The 26230-nt window shown below is 40.2% G+C and overlaps 1 protein-coding gene across 1 annotated transcript; it reads left to right on the top strand.

Moving 5' to 3' along the window:
• The first annotated feature begins 568 nt into the window (after positions 1-568).
• On the top strand, positions 569-18510 carry gabrr2b (gamma-aminobutyric acid type A receptor subunit rho2b). Its single transcript, XM_056481434.1, has 9 exons — positions 569-681; positions 2867-2973; positions 7798-7865; positions 10850-11073; positions 13295-13377; positions 13458-13598; positions 13947-14099; positions 15164-15360; positions 17426-18510. Exons 1-9 carry the CDS (start codon positions 569-571, stop codon positions 17732-17734), a joined length of 1395 nt encoding a protein of 464 aa, XP_056337409.1. The 3' UTR covers positions 17735-18510.
• Positions 18511-26230: the final 7720 nt, after the last annotated feature.

The following is a 26230-nucleotide window of genomic DNA, read 5'->3' as shown; positions in this document are numbered from 1 at the left end:
TAGAACGAATTAAGTTTAAACAACTGTTTAGCTACTCAAATGGTTTGGGGAAACTGATTGAGGCAAACCATTTAAGTTGAACTTTATTTATTTAAGTTCAGTCAACTTATACCATTTGCCACAATCGGTTTCCTCAAATCGTTTGAGTAGCTAAACAGTTGTTTGACTTAAATTATTTAAGTTAACTGAACTCATACTGTGCATACAGCCCATTTAATTAAAATAGTTATATTATGTCTCTTTAAAATCTTATGTGGGGCAAAATAAACAATTAAGAAGTGAAATGCACTCAAAGATCTTTTGTACTTTTAAGATATTTTAGGGTTTCAAAATAAACAAGATCAATTTTAACATAGAAATGTTAGGTTTTTCAATGGACTTATCTTATTTTCCCTTCGGCAAACGGTTACCTCGATGACGCGCGCGGGAACGCCAGCCAATCAGAGCGCGCGCTCAGCTCTGGGATTCAGCGCGGCGCGAAAAATATCAGTTCATTTATGCTGAAGGTGATGTGAAGACATGCTCCCCAGCGCTGCTGACTGTCAGATACTTCAGGATTTCCTCCACAATGACTGTCCTTTTTCTGAAAGCGGCACTTCTTGTATTGTGTGCCAGTGCTGATGGCGGGAACATGAAGCACAGCCTCAGGAGAACAAACCTGCAGAGCCACAAACATGGCACGTGAGTCCCGCTGCTCTCTTCTTCATTCAGTTTTAAAACCAAACGGGGAATTTGTGGAGTCAGTATGCTGTCTCTATTTATTTAATCAAAAACATTTAGCTTGAGAGCAAAAGTAAGTAGATTTCAGATAAAGAATGTTTAATAAAAAATATTGTGAGACATATACAGCTGAAGCCAGAATTATTAGCCCCCTTTGAATTGTTTTTCTTTTTCCAGTATTTCCCAAATGATGTTGAACAGATTCAGGAATTTCTCACAGTATTTCCTTTAATATTTTTTCTTCTGGGGAAAGTCTTATTTTTTATTACAGCTAGAATAAAAGCAGTTTTTAATTGTTTTAAAGCCATTTTAAGGTCAATATTATTAGCCCCCTTCAGCAATATTTGTTTTGGATTGTCTCCAGATTAAACCACTGTTATACAATGACTTACCTAATTACCATAACTTTACCATAATTAACCTAGTTAAGCCTTTAAATGTCACTTTAAGCTGTATAGAAGTGTCTTGAAGAATATCTAGTCTAATATTATTTACTGTCATCATGACAAAGAGAAAATAAATCAGTTATTAGAGATGAGTTATTAAAATTATTATGTGCAGAAATGTGTTGAAGAAATCTGCTCTCCGTTAAACAGAAATTAGGGGAAAAAGGGGGGGGGGGGGCGCGAATAATTCAGGAGGTTTAATAATTCTGACTATATATATATATATATATTCATTCATTTTCTGGCCATCCAGCCACAACCCATCTCTGGGAAACATCGATACACACTCACTCACGCTCACTACAGACAATTTAGCCTACCTAATTCCCCTATAGCGCATGTCTTTGGACTGTGGGGGAAACCGGAGCACCCGGAGGAAACCCACGCCAACACAGGGAGAACATGCAAACTCCACACAGAAACGCCAACTGACCCAGCCGAGGCTCCTTCTTGCTGTGAGGTGACAGCACTACCTACTGCGCCACTGCGTTGCCTATATACATATATATTTTTATAATTAAACGTTTTAAACTACTTTTTATGTGCAATTCTTTATTTTTTGTAACTACAATGTGTAGTTTTGCTCTCAGACTAATTACTTTTATATTGTAATATATAATATAACGAGTTGAAGAATAATTAATTATAAAATATTTATATTTATTCATTTTTTAGCTCAGTTCAGTTTTTAAAAAGGGGAAACTATGAAGTTAGTTTGCCGTATGGTTTATGTCTTTATTATTCAGTCAAAATGAATTATTCAATTTAGTTTGAGAGCAAAAGTAAATTGTAATTTAAAAGAAAAGTCTTCAAATTTATTTATTTATTTATTTATATATTCTAATTTATATATTCATAACATCGAATTCTGACGTCTTTAAATTAAACATGGTTGGCGCAGTGGGTAGCGCTGTCGCCTCACAGCAAGAAGGTCGCTGGTTTGAGCCTCGGCTGGGTCAGTTGGTGTTTCTGTGTGGAGTTTGCATGTTCTCCCTGTGTTGGTGTGGGTTTCCTCCGTGTGCTCCGGTTTCCCCCACAGTCCAAACACATGTGCTATAGGGGAATTGGGTAAGCTAAATTGTCCATAGTGTATGAGTGTGTGTATGTGAGTGTATGGGTGTTTCCCAGTCATGGGTTGCGGCTAGAAGAGCATCCGCTGCGTAAAACATATACTGGATAAGTTAGCGGTTCATTCCACTGTGGCGACTCCAGTTTCATAAAGAGACTAAACTGAAAAGAAAATGAATGATTATATTAAATGTTTTTAAATACTTTATTTACAATCTTTAATTTTTTCGTAACTACAATGTATAGTTTTGCTCTCAGACTGAACATGTGTGTATTATAATGTTATTATATTATTAGTCCTGCTGCTCTGGCTCATTTTATAATTCATTCAGTTTTAAAACCAGACGGGAAACAGTGGAGTCAGTCTTTTGTCTTTATTATTTAATCAAAATTATTTAGTTTAATAGCAAAAGTAAGTAGATTGTAATTTAAAAGATAAGACTTCAAATAAACAACGCTTAATTAAGTTAAATATTGTAATTAATATCTATTTATAATATTGAGTTTTACATTTATTACTGTTATATAGGGTTAAATCCTGCATGGAAACCTGAAGGTGAATAAGGAAGCAGCTTTTTGTTTGATTGTGTGAGACTGCACTGAAGCGCTGAGATGTTGTTCTTATTTTTCAGTCCGCTCTTCAAGAAGATGCTAGATGAAACTAAGACACATGCGGTCAAATCAGAGCACCTGCTGAGTGTGGAGGATCACGACTTCACCATGAGGCCAGCATTTGCAGGTGAACTCTCTTATAGTTACTCTTTACTTCTTAAGGAAACTTGTGTTGTTACTCTTCTGTTATTTTTGATTCTGGTCCCAATAAATTCTTATCTTTCACACGCTTATTGAGACATAAGTGTGTTTATAAGGTGCACCTGTAGGGTTGCACAATTTGACATTTGTATTCTCTGATGCCAGTGTACTGTTTATTCTTTTACTCTTATACTTTCGTTTATTTTCTTCCTTTTACAATGTCAAGTTCATATAGTAAAATACCAGCTGTCATAAAGAGAAGCACGTTGAGTATTGTCTAGGGATGCACTGATGTGGATCTTTTGGCCGATATCGATATTCGATAACTCTTACGATTTGGAGGCCGATAGCCGATACACAGATTTCTAATGTAAGCCCCTGTAGTGTTATTCGGCAAAATTACTGTTAAAGTGAGCGGCGTTCATCTGACAGGTCCATTTGCGATAGAACTCTCCCAATAGATATTGGATAAGACGAAACGGCCAAGCATTTAGTCCCAAATACACAACTATCTCACTGAAACTCCAGGTGTTTTTACAAGAGAGAAGTTAAAGGCCTACAAGTCTTTGGATGTCTACATTTGTGTTCTGTGTGGTCATGTGCAGGAAATAACGCTCCATGATTAGCAGATTCAAAACTTTGTAGTGCTAAAAACCGAGGATCTGCCTAGCCAAAGACAAGGAAAGAAGACGGAGCTGTACAAGGCCTGGGTAGTCATCAACAAGCAATACTATGGCATTCTGATAGTGAACTGCAGCTGTACGGCAGGGTATGTGAACGCACATGTTTACATTTCATTCTGAGCGTTCAGTGACCGCAGTTTAATTCACCATATTGAACTGTTTTTGCTGAAATCATTGCTGCAATCAAAAACGAGTAATGTGTATGATTCAGCATAGCGTGAACTTAGCTGATATGAAATGAGAACTGCAGAGTCTAGCATTTTTAATCAGGTCCTCACTCCATTCAGCTCCCTTTTAGCCAAAGACGTCTGCAGTTGGCATTAAAAGCAGTGTGGTGTACAGTAAAACTTTGGACTTTGGCCTCCTACCGCACAACACCACATGTTTGCTATTGCAACCGGTCATTTTTTTGCAACCGGGAACTCGTGTGATGTCATGTGTGACGTAGGTTAATAGTTCCTCTATAGTCAAACTAAACAGGTCCAAATCACATCTCTGCACTTAGGGAAAAGAACAAGAAAATAGCACAAAGAATAGCTCTTAGTTATTATAGGTGTACACAGGTGTCACAAACTCATTAAGAGAATGAGCACAGCCCTGTTAGATACAACCCTGGGCGCACACCGCATATTTCTGTCCCTGAAATAGCAAAAGCAGATTCGGACATGCTTGGTGCTTTTGCATCATGCGCTTTAGACTTTACGCCTAGACCTAGATTTTCAGGTGGCGGTTCATTTGTTGACGTTTCCACATCGACTGCATATTAATACTTCTGGTTCACGTGGACTTTAATGTCATTTCACTCTACGTTATGGTTAAAATCCTCTACAAAATGGTTAAAGACCTTTTTATGTCGCACAAGTTCTCAGCTAATGATGTCTGGGCTTCACACTGCAGTCATCAGTTTGACCTCTCGTAGGCAGCGTCTGGATGGATGAAAATTAGACTCTTTCTGTTAATTTCACCAGCAGCGCCCGCTGGGATCTTCAGTCACTAGCTTATTGCTGTGAAGGCTTTTCTAATTCACACATTGGTTTTGCTTTTTGCTTCTTCGGAATGTTCTCTGTATTCATTATCACAGCAGATAATGAAATCACTCCCTAGAGCAGTGGTAGGGAACCTATGGCTCACGAGCCGCATGTGGCTCTTTGACCAAAAATAAGTGGCTCTCACCTGTCTTCCTTCAATAATATTTTACAGTTATAAAAAATTATAACCATCACTAGAAATCAGTTTCTTATTGAAAGTACAACTACAGTTCTCTTTTAATCGTCATGTTTTTTCCTGGGTAAAATATTTCTAAAGGAGATGTCGACATGGAATTGAAGCAGATTTTGGCAAAAGCACAAACAATAGAAACATAAAAATAAAACAAAACAAATCTGGAAAATGGGTTACTTGTGTTTAGATTGAAATGACAGAAGGAGAAAGAGCTGACCTACTGAAACGTGTTTAATACTTTATATCAAAGGCTTTTATTGGTGCTGCAGCTTAAAGACGCCTCTCATATGGAGAATGAAGCCTCATGCATTGCTCAGGTGTGAGCTTCTCACAGACTTCAACAGAATGTCAAAATCTTGATGCTTCTGAGAGTCTTGTCTATCAAATCTGAGCTTTATCCTGTATTTTCTATTGGATTCGGGTCAGGTGATTGGCTGGGCCATTCTACAGCTTGATTTTCTTTCTCTGAAAGCATCTGAGAGTCTCCTCGGCTGTGTTTTGGATCATTGTCTTGCTGAAGTGTCCACCCTGGGTTCATCTTCATCCTCCTGCTAATGTAGATGTTAAACTGAAGCAGCTGATGTTCATTTACACTGAGGAAGGACTGAGCAGGGGCGTAGCAACTGGGGAAATGAGGGGGATACGTCCCCCTCACTTTTAGAGACAGACAACTTAGAAACAGGTGATTAAGAATGTAAACCTTTGGATTTCATATATCCACCCCCCCTTTTAAAATGTCCACTACGCCCCTGGGACTGAGTGTTGCTGTATAACTGCTGAGAGATTTCAGCTGCTGTCTGGGCTTTCATTGCTGAACTACACCTTCCTTTCTTCATCTGTTTGATACTTTTTGCATGCGTCATTTCATTTTATTACACAGAACTTCATTTGTAAACTAATTAGATTTGTTTTCTTTGCTTATATAGATTTATTTGGTTGTTACCAACATCCAGGGAAAATTTCAAGTCAACAGCACCTTTAGAAATATGTTTTCTGAGAAAAATGCTGACGTGTTCAAGACATATTTTTTCCTGCTGTACATACCGCAATGGCTCTTTTAAAAATGCATTGGCAAAAAAATCAGAAATGGCTCTTTGCTGAAAAAAGGTTCCTCACCCCTGCCCTAGAGTGTGTGAACTTTCAGCTCACAATACCACACAAATAAAGTTTTATAACTCTCCCAAACTGACCCTTTTAGGCTTTTAATTCAGTTTGTGCTGTTTCGGTGACTGTCGCTTTAAATTCAAATGAGATTGTGTTCTTTTCAGAAGAGGGCGGAGCTACAAATGCCTGTGTGTCAGAGTAGTGGCAGATTGAAAACTCTAATGTTGGACGGCTGCTTCTCACTCATTGCTGTTTTTGCTAATGAGGGAGTGATGGTCACTAGTGGGCGGGGCTTTCCCCCTCTGATGACACGTACAAAGACAGAATGTCAATCGAAGTGTTTCTGCAGACTGTTTTTATCAAGTCTGATGATAATAAATAGAATTAATCAATGTTTACTATTAGAAGCTGGTTATATTCACACACCGTTGCCACATGACTGTGTTTTAACCCCTAATAAAACTGATTTTTGCATAGTAGGTCCCCTTTAAAGTGCTTTTTCTAAACTCTTAACACAGCAACATCATGCAATAAGCCAAATAGTAAATTCTCTGGCCAAACTACATTTTGTTAAACAAATACAAACTCTACATTTCAAAGTGCTGGATACTTTTTTTTCTACGTCTACTAACTCTATCAACATGCAAAATTTAAGTTGATTGGCTAAAACATTAGCACTAGTTTTCTGTCCAGAGAGATCATACAGTCAGTCAGCGGACAGACTGACAAAATGCTGACAATTAATTCCTACACAAAAACTGCATTGCTTATCATGTTTCATTAATAAAAGCAGTCATGTGAACCTGTTTGTGTGTAGCCAAGTGTGTTTATTTGTGTTTATTAGCCAATTTATTTACATGGCATGACAAGAACGAGCCTCCTCCATTCAGCCTCTTTACTTTCACTTAACTTTACTTTTACTCTTTACTTTACTCCTTTACTTTGGTGGAGTAAGGAAACTCACTCCACTGAAGACATCCATCAGCCAACATACTTATTTTCCTTTGTTAAGCGCAAAGATTTGTCAAAACTATTTCTAAATTCAGTTCTAATCTCCAGCAAAGGAATAAATGAACAATAATAACGAAGTGTGGTCAAACAACTGAGTTATATCCAAACACACGTCCTGTTCTTATGCCCCATATGGTGATGCAGACGTCTCCAAAACCAAATCTAAACCTGTGTCTATTAAAACAAGTATAAATATGCATATAATAAACAATACTGCTTTATTATTTTATTGCTGCTTCATTATTATTATTATTATTGTATAATAATATTATACTAATGGTATATAGTATATTGTATACTAATAGGCTACTAATGCAGATTGTCATGAATAAACTGAAAAGCCCCCGACATGAGGCATGAAGGCAGTGGTTTTTATATTTATGTAGAAAATAATAATTTTGTAATATTTTAATCCTTTAATTCTTCTTCATCTGTAAAGATATTTGTGTATTGCTGTACATCCTGTGTGTATTAAGCAATGTGTAAGCGTTTAAGACGCATAACTGACGCTGCATTGAACTTTAGACTTTTGGTCTATTGTGCAGTCTATTTTAGTTCCTCAAAATAGCAACGTGCCAACAATGCGCCTTAACACACCTCCTTTCTAGACCGGAACACCCATGAGTCCACAAAGCGGCGCAAATGGATTTGCTATTTAAACAACGTAGCGCAAAACAGGAAAATTAGTGTTGCGTTGGTCTGAAAATAGCAACAAATTGTGCCAAACACGTCTTGCACCTTATTGCGCCGGGTGTATAATAGGGCCCTTTGTCTTTTTTTTTTTTTTTCAGGTCCAGCAGTGCCAGTTGGTGTGGATGTGCAAGTCGAGAGTCTGGACAGCATATCAGAAGTCGATATGGTAAGAAATGTAAACAAGTTAAATTAACAATGGTTCAATATAATGCAGAACATTTTTAATTCCAACATAACTGATAAAAAAAGTTGAATCTTTTTGGCTATCATAGCCATTATGATAATAATAATAAAACAAAGCTATTGCAAAAATAAATAAACAAAGAGTAATGTACAAAGTAATGGAAATCTTGTGCTCTGGACATCTGCACAATAAGAATGACGCATGAGTATTTTACAATTGGAATAATGCATCATCTGTACCCTTTACTTTAATGGGGATGGGATTGTTATTCACATTAAAGTAGGCTACTAGAAGTCCACATGTCATCTGGGAGATTGTGTGGATTATTTATAGATCGCAGTGATTGCGATTAACCTTCCTTATGATCTGCTTTTATTTATCATATCACTGCTGGTGTTTACGAGTGAGCGTGGATTTGATCTTACATAATATTCTATGAGTCATGCAGAGTTAATCCATGAGGTTTACCCGGTGACATCACAGAGACTCGGCAAATCAGAATCACACCATCCACATGCTGGCATGCCTCAGTAATGCCAACAGATGGTAATATTTCACAGGGCTTTAAGCAGTCTGGAAATGCATGTCAGGAGCTTGCATTATAAAACCCCAACCTTTTCCAGGTTTAAATCAAGACTAAGTGAATTTGTTTTGTAACCACATCGACTGCATTTGAATTGTTGCACTAAGCTTCACTTAGCTGGTATATTCCATATGAGGTTTGCTATGTTTCAGATCACATGATTTTCATACTGTAAGGATGACTTTGAGGGATGTGGATCCATTTGCAAGCTTTTATTTGAACACAGTAGGATGACACAAAGCACCAGATAGCCACTTTCTATGTAGCGTGAATTAGTGAGTTGATACGCCGCAACAGTCCAGGCAGTAATCAGGGTATACAAAAGATACTCAGAGACAAGATTTCAGGCTATGGTCAGGGCAGGCAGCAAGCAAAGAATCAAACAAAGAATCAGGCAGTTGGCAACGGGATAGTAGTCAGGAAATACGATAAATACTCAGAAATGTTTGCAGGCAAAACAAGACTGCACTGAGGCTGCATCCGAAACCACATACTTCCATACTATTCAGTACGCTAAAATCAGTATGCAAGCCGAGTAGTGTGTCCAAATTCATAGAATTCGAAAATCAGTATGCGAGAAGTACCCGGATGACTTACTACTTCCGGCAAGATTCTGAAGTGTGCATCCCATGTACGCTGCGCTATCCCATGATGCCCTGCGAGAGAATTCATGAATGGGGGTGAAGTGACGCAACTGACCCAGGTAGGCCATGTGACCATGAAAAATGGTGGATGTAATACGTCCGAATTCCATTCATACTGCTCACATTCATACTGTGTAGAACGCACTTTTCTAACGGCCGAGTAATACGTTTAAATTCAAATGCAGCACCTACTGAGCAGTATGCGGTTTCGGACGCAGCCTGAGTCTCTGATCTGAGCCAGTATTTAAACACATGGGCGACTGCTATCAGGTGCCAAGTAATCAGTGCCAGGCATGGGGTTATTATCCAGGAGATGAAGGCCTCTGCTGGTTGGTGAGGGGATATAAAAGGGCCAAACCGGTGACAAGTATCTCGACCAGGGGTTTTCAGACTGTGCCAGCACCTATTAAGGGGGCGAGAGAATTCAAGGCGTGCACTTGAGTAAATTATGATGACGATTTTTATATGTTCACTAGAGTGAATCTGATTAATGTTAGCTCCACAGCTAACTTTCAGACACCTGTAGAGTTAATGCGTTCGGGTAAAATATACACAAATAAAATGGAGTAAAATTAATGACGGTGAATGAAGGTAAAACCGGTGAGCCGTCTGACAAAAAAGTGCCCTTCTGAATCAAATCAGCCGGATGCCCTTCTGGATGGTTCACTTAGAAAACACTTCTGACTACATTTACATGGACATCAGTAATAGTTATTTGCCTTAATCTGAATAAGACGATAATATAATTAGAGTGTTTACGTGAAGTGCTTCTTGAATGTTGAATCACCAGTCTTATCCACGTTTACTGCAGAGTCTCATGTAATTTTGGGTGTTTCATCTTTAATTTTTAGACTTTAACTGCAGTTCGGCAGATTCACCTTCACTCATGAACATTTCATTCATGCCACCGTGACAAACTGGCATATTAGATGCAAATAAGGAGTAAGGACTGGTGGAAGAGTGTTGTTTTAATAAAATTTAATAACGCACACCGAATGGAGGGAAAAAAACGTATGCGTGTCTGGGGATCTTTACTGACAGCCGCGTGTGGGCATCTTGTCACAAAATGCAGAGAAAGTCCTACATGACGGTAATAGTTTGATTGCGGTGTTTATTTCAATAATGCCACTAATATATGCATACTCCACATGTCTGTTTAGTTCAATTAAGACTTCAGTCAGATTAAGATAATCAAAAATCGCTGTTTACATGGTAGACTCTCAATCAGAGTATTGTCTTAATCATATTAAAATTGTATTAAAGTATTAATGTCCATGTAAACGTACTCAATGTTCGACTCAACCACACCGTCGGGGCTCTGCGAACTTGGCTATGTGACACGATGGGGGACACGAGTGAAATTGGACAAACTTGGGGCTATCAGGACAAACTTGCTCCACACAGAGATCTGATCTGATCATCATCCAGTCTGTCTGATGAATGACATGAAGAAACAGAACAAACTGAGACCTGAAACTCAATCCAGATGAACTTTGTCAACATCTCTAAGATGCTTTAAAAACCTGCCTGCAAAGCTACCTGAAAACTATGGACGAGTGTTTTAAATGCAAAGTGTGGTCATACTAAATGTTTATTTAATTTAGTTGATATAGGCTAATAGAAAAATAGATGTATGTATTATTTTTGAAAGCATCCTCATTTTACACAAGTGCCTAAAACTAAACACTGAACCCCTTTAAAGTGTAAGTAAATACAGTAATACATGTGTTTTTATGCAGGACTTCACCATGACTTTGTACCTGAGACACTACTGGAAGGACGAGCGACTGTCTTTTCCCAGTAAACACAATAAGAGCATGACTTTTGATGGCCGGTTGGTGAAGAAGATCTGGGTGCCTGATGTGTTTTTTGTCCACTCGAAGCGCTCCTTCATCCACGACACCACCACAGAGAACATCATGATCAGGGTTTATCCTGACGGACACGTGCTCTACAGCCTCAGGTGACGACCACACACACATATCACTTACTCCAGCTTCTCTTCGTACTCATGGATCGTGGATCAATTGGTATGGGGCTGCACAAGAAATCACTCATTATTTCTGCTTTATTTATTACCACAGTCTGAACGATCTTTTATTTTGAAACACTTTTTTTAAATGAGCGTATTCTCTCAGTTACATCTTGGTCACCTGAGCGCCAGAATGTAACCCACAAGCAGCAAAATGAGTAAGAAACTCATTTTCTCAAGTCTCTGGAAAGTTTCTTTACGAAGAGGAAAAGGGCCAATGAAGGACCCACAAACTGCTAAGGAATAGATCCTCAACCCATTTGCAGGGGCGCCTCTAGGGTGGGGAAGTTAGGAAGATTCTAAGGGCCCATATATTTAGAGGGACCCCAGAGACATTATCAAGGGCCAGCGCCAATTCCAGTTCCCTCCACCCCCCCGCTCTTCATTTTCAGCCGCGATACCAATACCCAGCAAAAAACCCCGCCCCCCCCCTCTTCACTTTCATTTTCGCGATACTACCCCCCCCCATCACCTCCAATAAATGCAAGACTATTGGTGAAATCCAGGCATAACACTGTATGACAACGCTTCAGATGACTGTTCAATGGCTTACAGCCAATCAGTCTGTCTGATTCTGAAGTGCTTTACAGCTCTAAAGAAAAATATTAATGATAAATGATCTTAAATAAAACCAATACATTTATAGAGATGGTATATAAGTGTAGAATTTCACTCACCTGGGAAATGGAGGCCACGTGAATGGTTTCTGAGCACAATAAAATGCACACAGCATGCTATAGTATCTGATAATTGTAGGAAATAATCCCAAAAGGCAACTGACTGTGTAAAGCCACATAAAACAACACAAAAATACGATGTTAATATAACTTAATATAAATGAAATGGATGAGTTTTAAAAAAATTCACCCACTCACAGTTGTGATGAAGGGTAATATTAGCTATAAACATCAAAACCATCTTTTGTAGCAGGCTGTAAACATGTTTTTATCAGCTGTAAAATTGGCCAATTTAGCATTGCAGTCAGTGAACATCTGGAGTTCCTAGAGCCAGCACCCAAAGGCTGGCATACCTGCCAACATTCCCGTTTTTCCCAGGAGTCTCCCGTATTTCAGACCCATCTACCGTTTTGTTCTGTCCTCCCCCGGTCCTCAGCTTTTTGGTACAGTCTATAACACCCCCGAATCGCTGACATTGGTGTCCGATTGCTGAAACGTGGTGCATAGTACAAACCAGGGACTCCCACCCCCACCCCCCGGTCTTCAGTTTGACAACGCCCAAAGCATGCATTCACTTTAATGCATGATATGACTAAACAGTGGTCATAAACGAATATTTTCTCAGTTCAAATGAGTAGTGGCTTGAACCTGGAAACAGTACTCCATTCGTCACGACTTAACAAGCGGATTTACTGTTCATTCTCAAAACTTTATGGTAAGTAATTACATAACAAACGGGGGTTAATGTGAATAATCACTAAGCGCAGTGTTTTGACACATTTCTATTTGAGCATTTAGTCGCAGCTTGAGCTAAAGGATGTGTGTGTGTTCTGCTAATCTCTGTATCTACGTTTGAATAAATGTATCTAACATGAATAAATCGAATACACTTCAATAAATCAAGCACGTCTTATGCTGCAAAAGCCACGTTACATGATCAGTCTGATTTCCATGTGAACTGAGGAAAGAATGCAGACTGCTCGAAAAAGGGGGCAGAAATTGATGCAGTAATTGTTTCATTCATTCATTTTCCTTTGGCATAGGCCCTTATTTATCAGGGATCCCCACAACGGAATGAACCGCCAACTATTCCAGTGTATGCAGATTCCCTTCCAGCCACAACCCAGTACTGGAAAACACTCATACACACACACTACGGCCAATTTAGTTAATCAATTCCCCTATAGTTCATGTATTTGGACTGTGGGGGAAACCGGAGCATCTGGAGGAAACCCACGCCAACACGGAGAGAACATGCAAACTCCACATAGAAACGTCAACTGACTGAGCGAAGACTCAAAACAGTGACCTTCTTGCTGTGAGGCCACAGTGCTAACCACTGAGCCCCCGTGCAGCCCCTAATTGTTTTATCTTAATACAATTTTTTTAAATTAATCGCTGTAGGTCAATATAGAAATCGAATCTTAGTGAATTGAGCAGCCCTACCTGAAGGTGTTTTATGTTTGGAGTTTCAGGGTGACCGTAACTTCAGCGTGTAACATGGACTTCAGTCGGTTCCCGCTGGACACTCAGACCTGCACACTGGAGCTGGAGAGCTGTGAGTGTGACGTATAGTAATATCAAACATCACACTGACGTCTGCAAACCTGCTGCTGTGTTCCTCTGCTGTGTGTCCAGATGCGTACACCGATGAAGACCTGATGCTCTACTGGAAGAGCGGAGATGAGTCTCTGAGCACAGATGACAAGATCTCTCTGTCTCAGTTCCTCATCCAGAAGTTTCACACCACCTCCAGACTGGCTTTCTACAGCAGCACAGGTGCACACGTGTACTGTAAACAAATACACTAGAAACTACTTCAGTTTCAGAAGATACAGGCTGTCTACTGGTGCAAAACCCTTGATTACTTTCCTGAATATTTTGCCTGTTTATTCGTTTCTTATACTAAAATAAAAAATAGCATATACAAGGCAAACACTGTTTCTTTGGCGTCTGATTTCAGCAGCTTTCAAACAGATTTCTATAAATGAAACTGACTATTTTTTTTATAATGATGTGCTCTCTTATCCTTAGTGATTCATAATGCAAGTTTTCTGAAATGCTTGATGTGTGAGCTTTCTGCTGGATAATAGCATTTGAGTAATTCTCCTTTCATATGTCCTGCAGGTTGGTACAATCGTCTTTACATCAACTTTACTCTGCGCCGCCATATATTCTTCTTCCTGCTTCAGACGTATTTTCCCGCCACTCTGATGGTCATGCTGTCATGGGTGTCCTTCTGGATCGACCGGCGAGCTGTTCCTGCCAGAGTCTCTTTAGGTGAATTTACTGCATAAACCCCAGCGGCTCTTAGGCTGAAGGCTTACATCAGTTACTGTTTATATAAGTGCACATCAGGCCCTTCTACAATACAGATATTCCTTCTTATATGTGTTACAATAAAGAAAGGTTTATTCATTTTGTTTAATGACAGCTCATTAAAATTTTCAAAATTCATTAAAAAATTTTCCTCTATTGTGACGAACATTCACTTTAAATGGTCCTAAATCGAGAAAAACTTGAAGGGCAGTACATTTTGATAGCCTCTCCCAAAAGCACTATTAGCCCTGCCCTAAACGACTGATAGCTCTACCCTTAAGATCTGAGAGCTCTTCCCTAATGCACTAATAGCCCCACCCTAAAGCACTGACAGCCCCGCCTTAAAGAACTTATAGCCCCACCCTAAAGCCCTGATAACCCTGCCCTAATTTACTGATAGCTCCGCCCTAAAGCACTGAAAGCCCCACCCTAAATCACTGATAGCCCCACCCTAGACCAGTGATAGCCCCAACCTAAAGCACTGATAGCTCTACACTAAAGCAGATAGCTCCGCCCTAAAGTGCTGATAGCTCCGCCCTAAAGCACTGATAGCCCCGCCCTAAAACTCTGATATTCCCACCCTAAAGAACTGATAGCTCTACCCTAAAGCACTGATAGCTTCGCCCTAAATCACTGATAGCCCCACCCTAGAGCAGTGATAGCCCCACCCTAAAGAACTGATAGCTCTACCCTAAAGCATTGATAGCTTCGCCCTAAAGCACTGATAGCCCTGCCCTAAAGCACTAAAAGCCCCGCCCTAAAGCACTGATAGCCCCGCCCTAAAACACTGATAGCTCTGCCCTAGAGCACTGATAGTCCCACCCTAAAGCACTGAAAGCTCTGCCCTAATGCACTGATAGCCTCTCCCTAAATCAGTGATTGCTCCTCCCACAAGAAATATGTTTGGGACCTCTAATTTCACCCACATTAGTACACATCAAATGGTAATTTTGACTTAAGATTTAGCACAAAAGTGGAATAGAATGCAACTGCAAATCCCCGTGTGTCACTGTGACTTCCTGCAGGCATCACGACGGTGCTCACCATGTCCACCATCATCACCGGAGTGAACGCCTCCATGCCCAGGGTCTCCTACATCAAAGCTGTGGACATTTACCTGTGGGTCAGCTTCGTCTTTGTCTTTTTATCTGTACTTGAGTATGCTGCTGTAAACTACTTGACCACAGTGCATGATGGGACAGATCGCAAGTTGAGGCAGAAGGTAAATGCACAGCTGCTCTTTAGGTATATTCAAATGTTTTCATTTTGTCAACAGTCATGTCTGCTGTTACTTTCCTCAGTTTGCCCTGTTTTATTCACAGCTGTTTTGTTGGCAGATTAGTTTGGGTACACATGATGTCATTGCTGATGTCATTGGAGATGATTCTTCTATATAGGAATCACTATATAGTTGTTTATTGTTGGTAAAATCTGGGTCATCGGACCAATCAGAACATACTGGGTAAACAGACCAATCACAACAGACTGGGTCATCATACAAATCACAAGAGACTGGGTTATAAGACCAATAAAAACAGACTTGGTCATCAGACCAATCACAACAGACAGGGTCATATGACCAATCACAACAGACTGGGTCATTTGACCAATTAAAGCAGACTTGGTCATTAGACCAATAACAACAAACTGGGTCATCGGACCAATCACAACAAACTGAATCATTGGGCCAATCACAACAGATTGGTTTAGTGGACCAATTACAACAGACTGGGATATCGCACCAGTCACAACAGATTGGGTCGTCAGATCAATCACAACAGACTGTGTCATTGGACCATTAATAGTAGACTGGGTCATCAGACCAATCCCAACAGATTGGGTTATTAGACCACTCACAACATACTGGGATATCGGACCAATCACAACAGATTGGGTTATCAGACCAATCACAACAGAAGTAGGCCATTAGACCAATCACAACTGACTGGGCCATTCGAAAATAATCACAACAGATGGGTCATTGGACCAATAAAAATAGATTGGCTCATCAGACCAATCACAGCAGACTGGATCATCAAACTAATCCACAGACTGCCTCATCAGACCAATCAAAACAGACTGGGTGATCAGACAAATCAAAACAGAATGGGTCATCAGACCAATCAAAGCAGACTTGGTCAGTCGACCAATTATAACAGACTGGTCGAATTAGACAAATAGACTTGGTCATCACGCTGTGTCATTCAAACAATCACAACAGACTGTGTCATTGGCCCAATAAAACAGACTGGGTAATCAGACCAATCACAACAGACTTGGTCGTTTGACCAATTACAACAGACTGGGTGATCTGACCAATCACAACTGAATGGGTCATCAGACAAATCATAGCAGACTGGGTCATCGGACCAATCATAGCAGACTGGGTCATCAGACAAATCATAGCAGACTGGGTCAACGGACCAATCATAGCAGACTGGGTCATCGGACCAATCATAGCAGACTGGGTCATCAGACCAATCATAGCAGACTGGGTCATCGGACCAATCATAGCAGACTGGGTAATTAGACCAATCAGTAGGGCCAGAGGGAATCTGCGGACGTGTTTTGCTATTTCTGATGAGAATTTTGGTAAAAATCTGCAGATTTCTGCTGGATTATTTTGGGAGTATCATAACTAAAACCTTATATATGAACTGAAAAGTAATACCTTTTTAACTTGTATTCAATGTTTAAAATGCTAATCCAATTAGATTCACTTTATTTGGTAAAAAAAGCAAGTCTCTCATATAATATCTCTACTAAAAGACAGAAAACATTACTGTACAAACTATATCGTAAATAAATCAGATGAACATTTTCATATTAGTCAATAATATTACTGTAATTAATTTAAAAACTGAATAAATATAGATTTACACACATTTACTCCAGTAAATAAGCAGAATTAATGATGGGCTAAAAATCTGTGTAATTCTGCGTGCGCAGATTCCGTGTGGGCCTACCAATCAGCAGTAATGCACACTATAAGACAGTGTTGATGACAGTGCATGCAAGTCAGCCTGTTGTTTGCCAAAACATGAACCTTTTCTAACCCATAATAGAAGCTCTAATACTACACTTGCTGTTTGTAAGGCTGATTGCAAAGAATGCATCAGGGGGGTTTGTGTCCATATTAGGGCCTTTCATCATGGAGATGATGATATTTGATGATAATCAAGACAGTAAAGAAATGTTGCTGATCAGTTGCTGAAGTCTGATCAGAAAGAAAAGCAGATGTAAATAGCCCCTAAATAATAACAAGTGTTTGTGTTTATCCACTTTAGACTTTATCTGGCACATGTGACATATCCAGCATGAGGACTATGATGCTGGATGAAGCGTACGGTAGGCCTGATAGCAATGGTCTTGCGGGATATACTCAGGCCCCCGTCTCCTCTGAGGAGCCTGCAGAGAAACTGGACCCCATGGCAGTGTGTCTGTCGATAGGCCCAGAGGTCAAAGGAGCCAAGAAGAGGACGCTCAGAGGACTGCGGATCATCCAGAACACTCACGCCATTGATGCCTACTCTCGCATGATCTTCCCAGGGGCCTTTATATTCTTCAATCTCATCTACTGGTCTATTTACCTCTGAGTGATCATGGCTGTCACATATTTTACTACTTACAGTTGAGGTCAGAATTATTAGCTCTCCTGTTATACTTTCATTGCTTTAATTTTCCCCCAATTTCTCTTCAACACATTTCTAATCATAATAGTGTTAATAACTCATCTCTAATAAGTGATTTATTTTCTCTTTGCCATGATGACAGCACATAATATTTGACTGGATATTGACTAGTATTCAGCGTAAAGTGACCTTTAAAGGCTTAACTAGGTTAATTAGGGTAAAGTTAGGGTAATTAGGCAAGTTATTGTATAACAGTGGTTTATTCTGGAGACAATCCAAAACTAATATTGCTTAAAGGGGCTAATAATATTGACCTTAAAATGACTTTAAAACAATCTGTAACACTTTATTTTGATGGTCTATTTGAGTATTAGTAGACTGTCAGCTAATACTGCTCCTTTAACAGACATTTAACTGACTATAAGAAACTTTACAAGTACATGTCAACTTACACTAACCCTAACCCCAACCCCAACCTAACAGTCTACTTATAATCTAATGAGAATTAGTTGGCATGTAGATGCAATGTAACTAAATTCAACAAACAGACCATCAAAATAAAGTGTGACCAAACAATTAAATCCTGCTTTTATTCTGGCCGAAATAAAACAAATAAGACTTTCTCCAGAAGAAAAAATATTAGAGGAAATACTGCGAGAAATTCCTGAATCTGTTCAACATCATTTGGGAAATGTTTGACAAAGAACCAAAATTCACAGGAGGGCGAATAACTCTGACTTTGACTGTATGTGTAATTGGAAGTAAAAGAAAACTGTAAATTGTTATTGAGCGAAAGTCAAAAATAAAGCACAGGGAAACAAGAACTTGACATGATGTGGGCTGAAATGGGCACAGAAATACATGAAGACATATGCACATCAAGAAAGCAGATGCACGGTACAATAGGCTAAAGAGCACCCAAATGTTTTTGCACCCTTTGTTATAGAGCCCATATTATAGATGAAATAGGGTCATATTTAGGTTGTAAGGGTCTCCAACAACAGTCTAATATGCATGCAAGGTCAAGCAACACTTTGATGGTCTTATAATCTGCATTTATTTTTACCTAATTATCCCAGCGACTCCCATATGAATCGTTCAGTGATTCATTTGTACCCAAACCCCTCCTCAGCGCGAAGCTAATCTGTGCTGATTGGACCGATGACAGCCTGCTGCGATTGGTCGAAACTGACAGCCTTCAGCACGAGACAGAGTGAAATGCCCAGCTGCTAATCAACAATATAAAAGTAGTCACAGTGCACACACGCTTCATAGTGTAAGGTGTGGATTTTGGCTGCCAGTGGGTGAATGTAAATACAGACGATGGACTTAAAAAAAACAGACGACAAACTATTTTATTGAGCAAAAAGTCCAAGAACTGGTGAGGAGCCTGTCACAGTCTACCTGCTCTTTTTACACAGACACACACATACACACACACAAACACCTCCTCCTCCTCCTTAGAAGACACAACACCAATAGAGAGGGAGACGTCCGCGACACCTCCCTCACCACCCGCGTCCTCGGTTATATCTGCGACACCCCCCCGTCCGCACTTTGCTAACGGGTCACTTTCGTTTTCACTTTCGGGTTGAGGGCGGTGTGATCGGCGCAACTACTTGTTTCGTAGCCGCGTCATCACGAAACACCTAATGACTCGTTATCAAGACGACTCGTTTGAAGCACTATGAGTCGACTCCTTTATAGATGAATCAATAGTTTTAAACACTGTACACTTACAGATTTAAGCCTCAGCTGGATATTTCACTTCACTTAGAGCTGTGTGACACACTACATGGAAGGGCATTTTCAAAAACCCATAATATGGGCTCTTTAAACTTTTCCCTCCTCCGGGACCGTCTAAAGACGATCATGCTATCGATTCAGCTGTGGATTCAGCTCCTGTGGCAGGGGACATAAACGTCTCCCTTCCCTCATTGGGGCTTATGTACTTAACCAAGGCGTTCTCCCTTAGTTGATCACTATGAGTTTACGTCGAGTTGACTGACTAGGGGAGCATATCCTTATTGCTACAGGAGCTGAACCCATCATGTAGTTTGGGGTGCCGAGTGTCAGGCAAGTAGCGTGAACACCAAAGCATAACTATCCAACGTCCCTGGCTCTAATTACCTGATGTGGAACTCATCACGCCTAGCAATTTACGCTAGGGCTTGCCTAGAATACAACAGTAAATTCGGGAAGTGTGCCAGCCCCGAATGGGGAGGATGCTGCGGAGGTCACTGATGGGGAGACCTGTGACAAAAAACCCATATGGGCTCACCTTAGGTAGTGGGAACATGACATATAGAGGGATGGTTAGCTGGTAGGGAAGACACCGGTCAACCTGGGTAGGGGGACACACTGTGGTCTGGTCACACGGTGTGCATATGGAGTCGCCTGAAAAGGGAACCACACATAGCTGGCACCGTACCTCAGAACGCAGGATGACCAACTGGCATACCAACAACGTATTATGGTTTGTTGTCAACAAACCATGCAGACAACCATTGTCAAGTATGGGTAAAACCATTGTTCAATTCTTACTTCACTTGAGGACCCTCAAGGCGCTGTGTTCAGCCCACTTCTGTTTTCCTTATGCAGCCACAATAGTGTTACAAACCTCAAGTCATCGAAGTTTTAGGATGATATAATGGCCATTGGTCTGATCACAGATGGTGATGAGGATGTAGAAAGATAGGAAGTTCAGGCAAGGACAGTAACCTCTGTCTGAACAATAGTGAAACTATGGAGATAATCGTGGATTAAAGAACACATCAGAGATGAAACACACACCTACATACACCTGTGGTCAAAACCGATGTTAGTGCCTTCTTTTTTCATAGATTAAAGATGGCTAAATAACATTAAATATCTTGGCCCATGTCACTATTGACCGGAGTTCAACTGATTGTATAATAGCCTGTTGTAGGAGTGACTCTGCCTGGTACAGTAGAGTCCTTCAGCTCATTGTTTATAGGTTTTTAAACAGGTTTTAAAGAAATAATAAAGATCTAATAGTGTGATCTGTTAGATGTAGCACAGTGCTCATTCAGTAAAGGCACAGCTAAACAGATGTGTATTCAGTCTTGATGTGAATGTGCCTAATGTTGGAGCACATCTGATCATTTCTGGAAGCTGATCCAGCAGTAGGGGGCGCTGTTAGTAGCTGAAGACAGATTCACGCTGCTTTGACTGAACTCTTGGAATTTCTAATTTCGACATTCAGGCACACTGTTGTTGATGTCGTCAATCTGGCAACCTGCACTTAAGTGTGTTTTGAACCAGGAGTGCAATACCTAGTTCAACCACTTGGTGTCAAACTCACATACTGCATCTTTAAATTCATTCATTTTCTTTTTGGATTAGTCCCTTTACTAATTTGGGGTCGCCACAATGGAATGAACCGCCAACTTATCCAGCATATGTTTTACGCAGCAGATGCTCTTCCAGCTGCAACCATCACTGGGAAACATCCACACACTCTCATTCACACTCGTACACTACGGACAATTGACCTTACCCAATTAACCTATACCACATGTATACCACACCGGGGCTCGAACCAGCGGCCTTCATACTGTGAGGCAGTTGTGCTACCCACTGCGCCACCGTGCAGCCCCCTTTTAAGTTCTACAGCTTAATATATATTTTGCTGAACAAAAACTTGTTATTCTTTTACCTGACCTACTTATCATCTATAAATTATTGTCTGTTAAATGTCATTGTTCAGTAAATGACATTTGATATAAACTGCAGTATTGTTTAATAAAATAGTAATAATAATTGAATAAAATAATAAATAAATGTGTAATAATATAACAAATGTGTTCTCTTGATGACGTCAACTGCTCATCAGGTCTGGATAAATTACCTAAAGTAGGCATACATGTAAATGATGAGTCACGCAACAGTCTGCTTTGTGGTCTGATTGGTCTGTTGTCCACCAGGGTTTTACACTTATGCAATTTGCATAAGAACGAGGAAACCAGTGTCTGAGGCTCACGGTATGGCCATTTCCATATACAGATCTCTTATGTCTTATTATAATGCCTAGATATACCCAATTTTTCTTTATAGGGCACCTATAATCGCTCTTCCCCCAAATTCATCTCTAGCTTCAGCTGCCATGTCAACACTGATTGGTCTTCATCACTGGCTAGGGTGGTCTTATATTTTTATTGGGTTCCAGCTGACTAAACTTTTTAAGGAGGATTGAAGAGCGGACATTTGTAATACTTCTTTCACAAAAATGCATGTGCCTGTGGTTTTCTTAAAAAATCTCTGGAATACAGCTAATAAGAGTATTAGAAATATTCACAGAACAGGCGCCTAGGTGGGGGAGATGGGGGATGGGGTGGAAGGTAACTGTAATGAATTACTGATATTTTTATTTTGTAATTAAATTACGTAACGCCGTTACATGTAACTAGTTACTCCCCAACACTGATTGTGAGTGTTCGTATAATGCAAGCAAATCAGGCTTTGTAATGGCTCAACTCTCAGCCCTGGACAATGACCCAGTCAAAGTGAATGCACAATTAGACTAATCAATAGTAAAATCCATCAGCTAGTCAGTTAGAACAAACGTGTTTGTGCGAGAGACGCATTAACGCACACACATTCATGCACTGCTTTCATGCATGCCAGCGCTCATTAAATGTCATCGGCTCAGTAATGCCATTTCCAATGCAAAGATGCTTTTACTCGAGATGTCTTTATCACGATAACCTGACATAATTACATTACAGCCTGGTACAGCGGTGTATAGCATGGTGCTATTAATGCCAAGACTCTTGATTTGAAATGTATGTACAGGCTACCTTCAGTACAGTGTTAATCAAAGCGTCTGTCAAATGCATCACTCTAGTTGTAATGCAAGATTAAGTAAACATGGCATCACAGTGGTGCAGTGGGTTGCACGATCGCCTCACAGCAAAAAGGTCACTGGTTCAAGCCTCAGCTGGCTCAGTTGGCATTTCCGTGTGGAGTTTGCATGTTCTCCCCGTGTTGGTGTGGATTTACTCTGGGTGCTCCGGTTTCCCCAACAGTCCAAACACATGCGCTATAGGGGACCTGGGTAAGCTAAGTTGTCCATAGTGTATGAGTGTGTGTATATGGTTTCCCAGTGTTGGGTTGTGGCTGGAAGGGCATCCGCTGCGTAAAACATGCCGCATAAGTTGGCGGTTCATTCCGCTGTGGTGACCCCTGAATAATAAAGGGACTAAGCTGAAAAGAAAATGAATGAAGATCAAGATCATTGCAAAATGCGATTCAAAAGCATAAATAAAAACATGAATCACAAAATATGAAACTGTCTACAGTTATTTTTATAGTATATATTTTATATATATATATATATATATATATATATATATATATATATATATATATATATATATATATATATATATATATATCAGTGGTGTAGTCGGGGCTATACGCACGTATACTCAGTATGCCTACTTTTTTCCACTAGCTCTTTGGGTATTACGACTTCTGAGGATCAATAATTGCGTATACCCTCAGTATACTCACTTGTTTTGCTGATTAGACTTCCCTAATTTACGTGTATTCGCATCCTTTAACTGTATACCAAGTGTTTTTTTTTAACTCATCTTAATTTGTGGCAACTGGTGCATTTTTGTTCATATTTTGCACCATTCCTTGCCCCTGACGACCACAGCAGCAGTCTGAATGATGTCTCGCTGAAACGTTCAGGTAAAATAATAAAATAGCATGGGCGGGTTGGGTGGGTAATAGTATACCACCTTTTTTTTAGGACTACACCACTGATATATATATATATATATATATATGTTATGTTTTAAAAAATTGTCGTTTTACGGTTTATTGCCGGCAGCTGAGTTGCCGGAAAAAACCCCCGTAAAATAACGCCTGTTAGTCCGCGCCAGTGGTGTAGTGGTTAGTGCGTCGACACATGCACTCTGGTGCTCGTGGCGACCTGAGTTCAATTCCGCCTTGCAGTCCTATGCCGATCCTTCCCTTCTCTCTGCTCCCCATGCTTTCTTGTTAATACTCTCTACTGTCCTATCTACTAAAAGTCAAAATGCTGAAAAAATAGTTATAAAAAAAAATCGGACGTTAAATTACAGAAATTTACTGTAAAATAACAGTAAAATTAAATTTTGTCATTTAATGTCCATTATTTTACGGTAAAGTTCTGTAATTTACAACCCAGGCTCATTCTGAGAATGTAGTCCCGTAGACGTTTCTGGAGACCGCGAAATACGTAGCCGGGGGTACGTACGGCTGCATATCATTTTTTTTAAGCGAACGCTGCGGGGCGGTGTGATGGCGTTCCCTTCGGCGCTTGCCGGCCGTCCGCCTCCGTGTGGAGGGCTTTCCCGCTGCAACCAGTTTGTCCGGTTAGCTCTTCGTGTACTCTGGCGGACTCGAGGCGCAGAGAGGGGCTGACCGGGTTCGAGTCCGGGGAAGAGCGGTTCCAGAAATCAGGTAAGAAAACAAAAACAAAACCAAAAAATGAAGCGAACAAGTTCATCACAGGGTGAGAATGTGGTCAAAATCCGAAAACGTGGTAAAAATTAGACGAGAGCTTTTCTTTTTCTGGACGGCTTTTGTGAATCGTCGTTGGTTTGGTTTAGGAACGGAGGAGGGTGGGTCAGCCGATTGGCCGGTCGCACGGTCAATCATTCTGTCATCCAGGCAGACAGGCGGAAGGTCGTTCGACAGCGACCTCTGGCAGGTTTACACGAGAACGGCGCGGGAAAAAGCGCGCACAGCGGCCTCTCGCGGACTCGCGAAAACAAAAACTGCAAAAATACGTACCTCCCGGGACGTATTTCGCGGTCTCCAGAAACGTCCCCTGGACTACGTTCTCAGAATGAGCCTGGGTTGGTAATTTAACAACGTTATTTTCCGGGGGGGTTTCCGGCACCCCAGCTTCCGGAAATTAACTGTAAAATTACAGATTTTTTTACAGTGGTGTAGAGATGAACAAAATTGTTGGTACCCTTCAATTTTGTCTAGGCCGGTTTCAATAATTTCCCTTTTTTAATACCTCTGTTAAACCACAATTAGAAACCAATAAGTCATTTTAAAGTTGGGGGGGGGGGGGGGGGGGGGGTGTTAAAAAAGACCCACCCTTCACTGACAAAAATCTGAATTTGATTAGTGTACGCATTAAAACAGCTTATAGGAGGAGGAGCTGGAGGTGAGCTCCACCCAAGTGGCTCTGCAGTGAGCAGCCTCTTTCACTACTGACCTACTGTATTATTGATAAATAGATCAAACATTTTACAAGTAACTTTTGTTCTACATTTTGGACTGTTTCTCGAAACTATAAGTGTGGTTTATTTATAAACTAATTTCGAGAGGATCACGTGCTTATGATCAACACGGCTGGCTCCTCATTAGCTCCGTAATCTGACCCATTAGATGATTACGGAAGCATTATAAATAACCAGAGTTTTTCACTCCAGTTATCTTCGTCTTGAAGCTTCCCACCCCTACTTCCTCCCTCTTTTTTCCGATAGGGCAACACGGTGGCCCAGTGGCTAGCACTGTTGCCTCACAGCAAGAACACCGCTGGTCCAACCTCCTATCGGGCTGGTTGGTGTTTCTGTGTGGAGTTTACATGTTCTCCCCATGTTCGCGTGGGTTTCCCCCGGGTCCCCCAATTTCCTCCCACCGTCCAAAAACATATACCATAGCAACAGATTAAACCAAATTATCACCGAAAACAACCCTAGTTTACACTTCTCACACGGCGACAAGCAGGGGAGTCCTCGAGACCTACCTGGGCTCGAACTCCCCTCTCGCCCTTCTAACGGGAGGGAGCCCCAGGCTCGAAGATATTACGAGCTCAGGGCTCTCAACCGGGACAGCATGCCAAATACGCTTTATTGATTATCAGCTAAGTGTGAACTCTTGAAATGAGCAATAGGAAGGTGTAAAGCTCATTTCAAAGTTAATTTTAATACTAATTAATTTATTGTTATCTGGGAATTTTCAAACGTACTTTAAGAAAGGCTAAAAAAAGTAAAGCTTTACATTATTATTATAATTATTATGTTTTAATAAGTTGAATGTGCTGGCCATTTTTGGTTTTTTAACTAATAAATAATATTAAGCTAGTTTTTTTGGTAAAACTTTAACATTTCTTTTTTCTAAATTTGTATTATGAAATTAAGCCTTTTATTTCTAAATTCTAAATCTTTAGAAAATATTTTGGTCTATAAAAAATAGTGGTTATGATGACCATCCGACAAGCCAATCCAGCAAAAAACTGCTTAAAATGTCACTAAATGCAGCATTTAAATCTCATAAATAAATAGATAATGGGGCGAATAACTGCAGACAGGTCCACTTTTTCAGAAAAAACAGAACCACCCATTTTGTGTTTAAATATATATAGTAACTAATTTCTTTCAACACCTATACATATAACAAATCAGGCCTACATGGTATATATTTCATTAG

Source organism: Danio aesculapii, chromosome 20 (assembly GCF_903798145.1).
Source record: "Danio aesculapii chromosome 20, fDanAes4.1, whole genome shotgun sequence".
In the NCBI taxonomy this organism is placed as follows: domain Eukaryota; kingdom Metazoa; phylum Chordata; class Actinopteri; order Cypriniformes; family Danionidae; genus Danio; species Danio aesculapii.
Note: the sequence above shows the minus strand (reverse complement) of the source record. Positions and strands in the feature narration are given on the sequence as shown.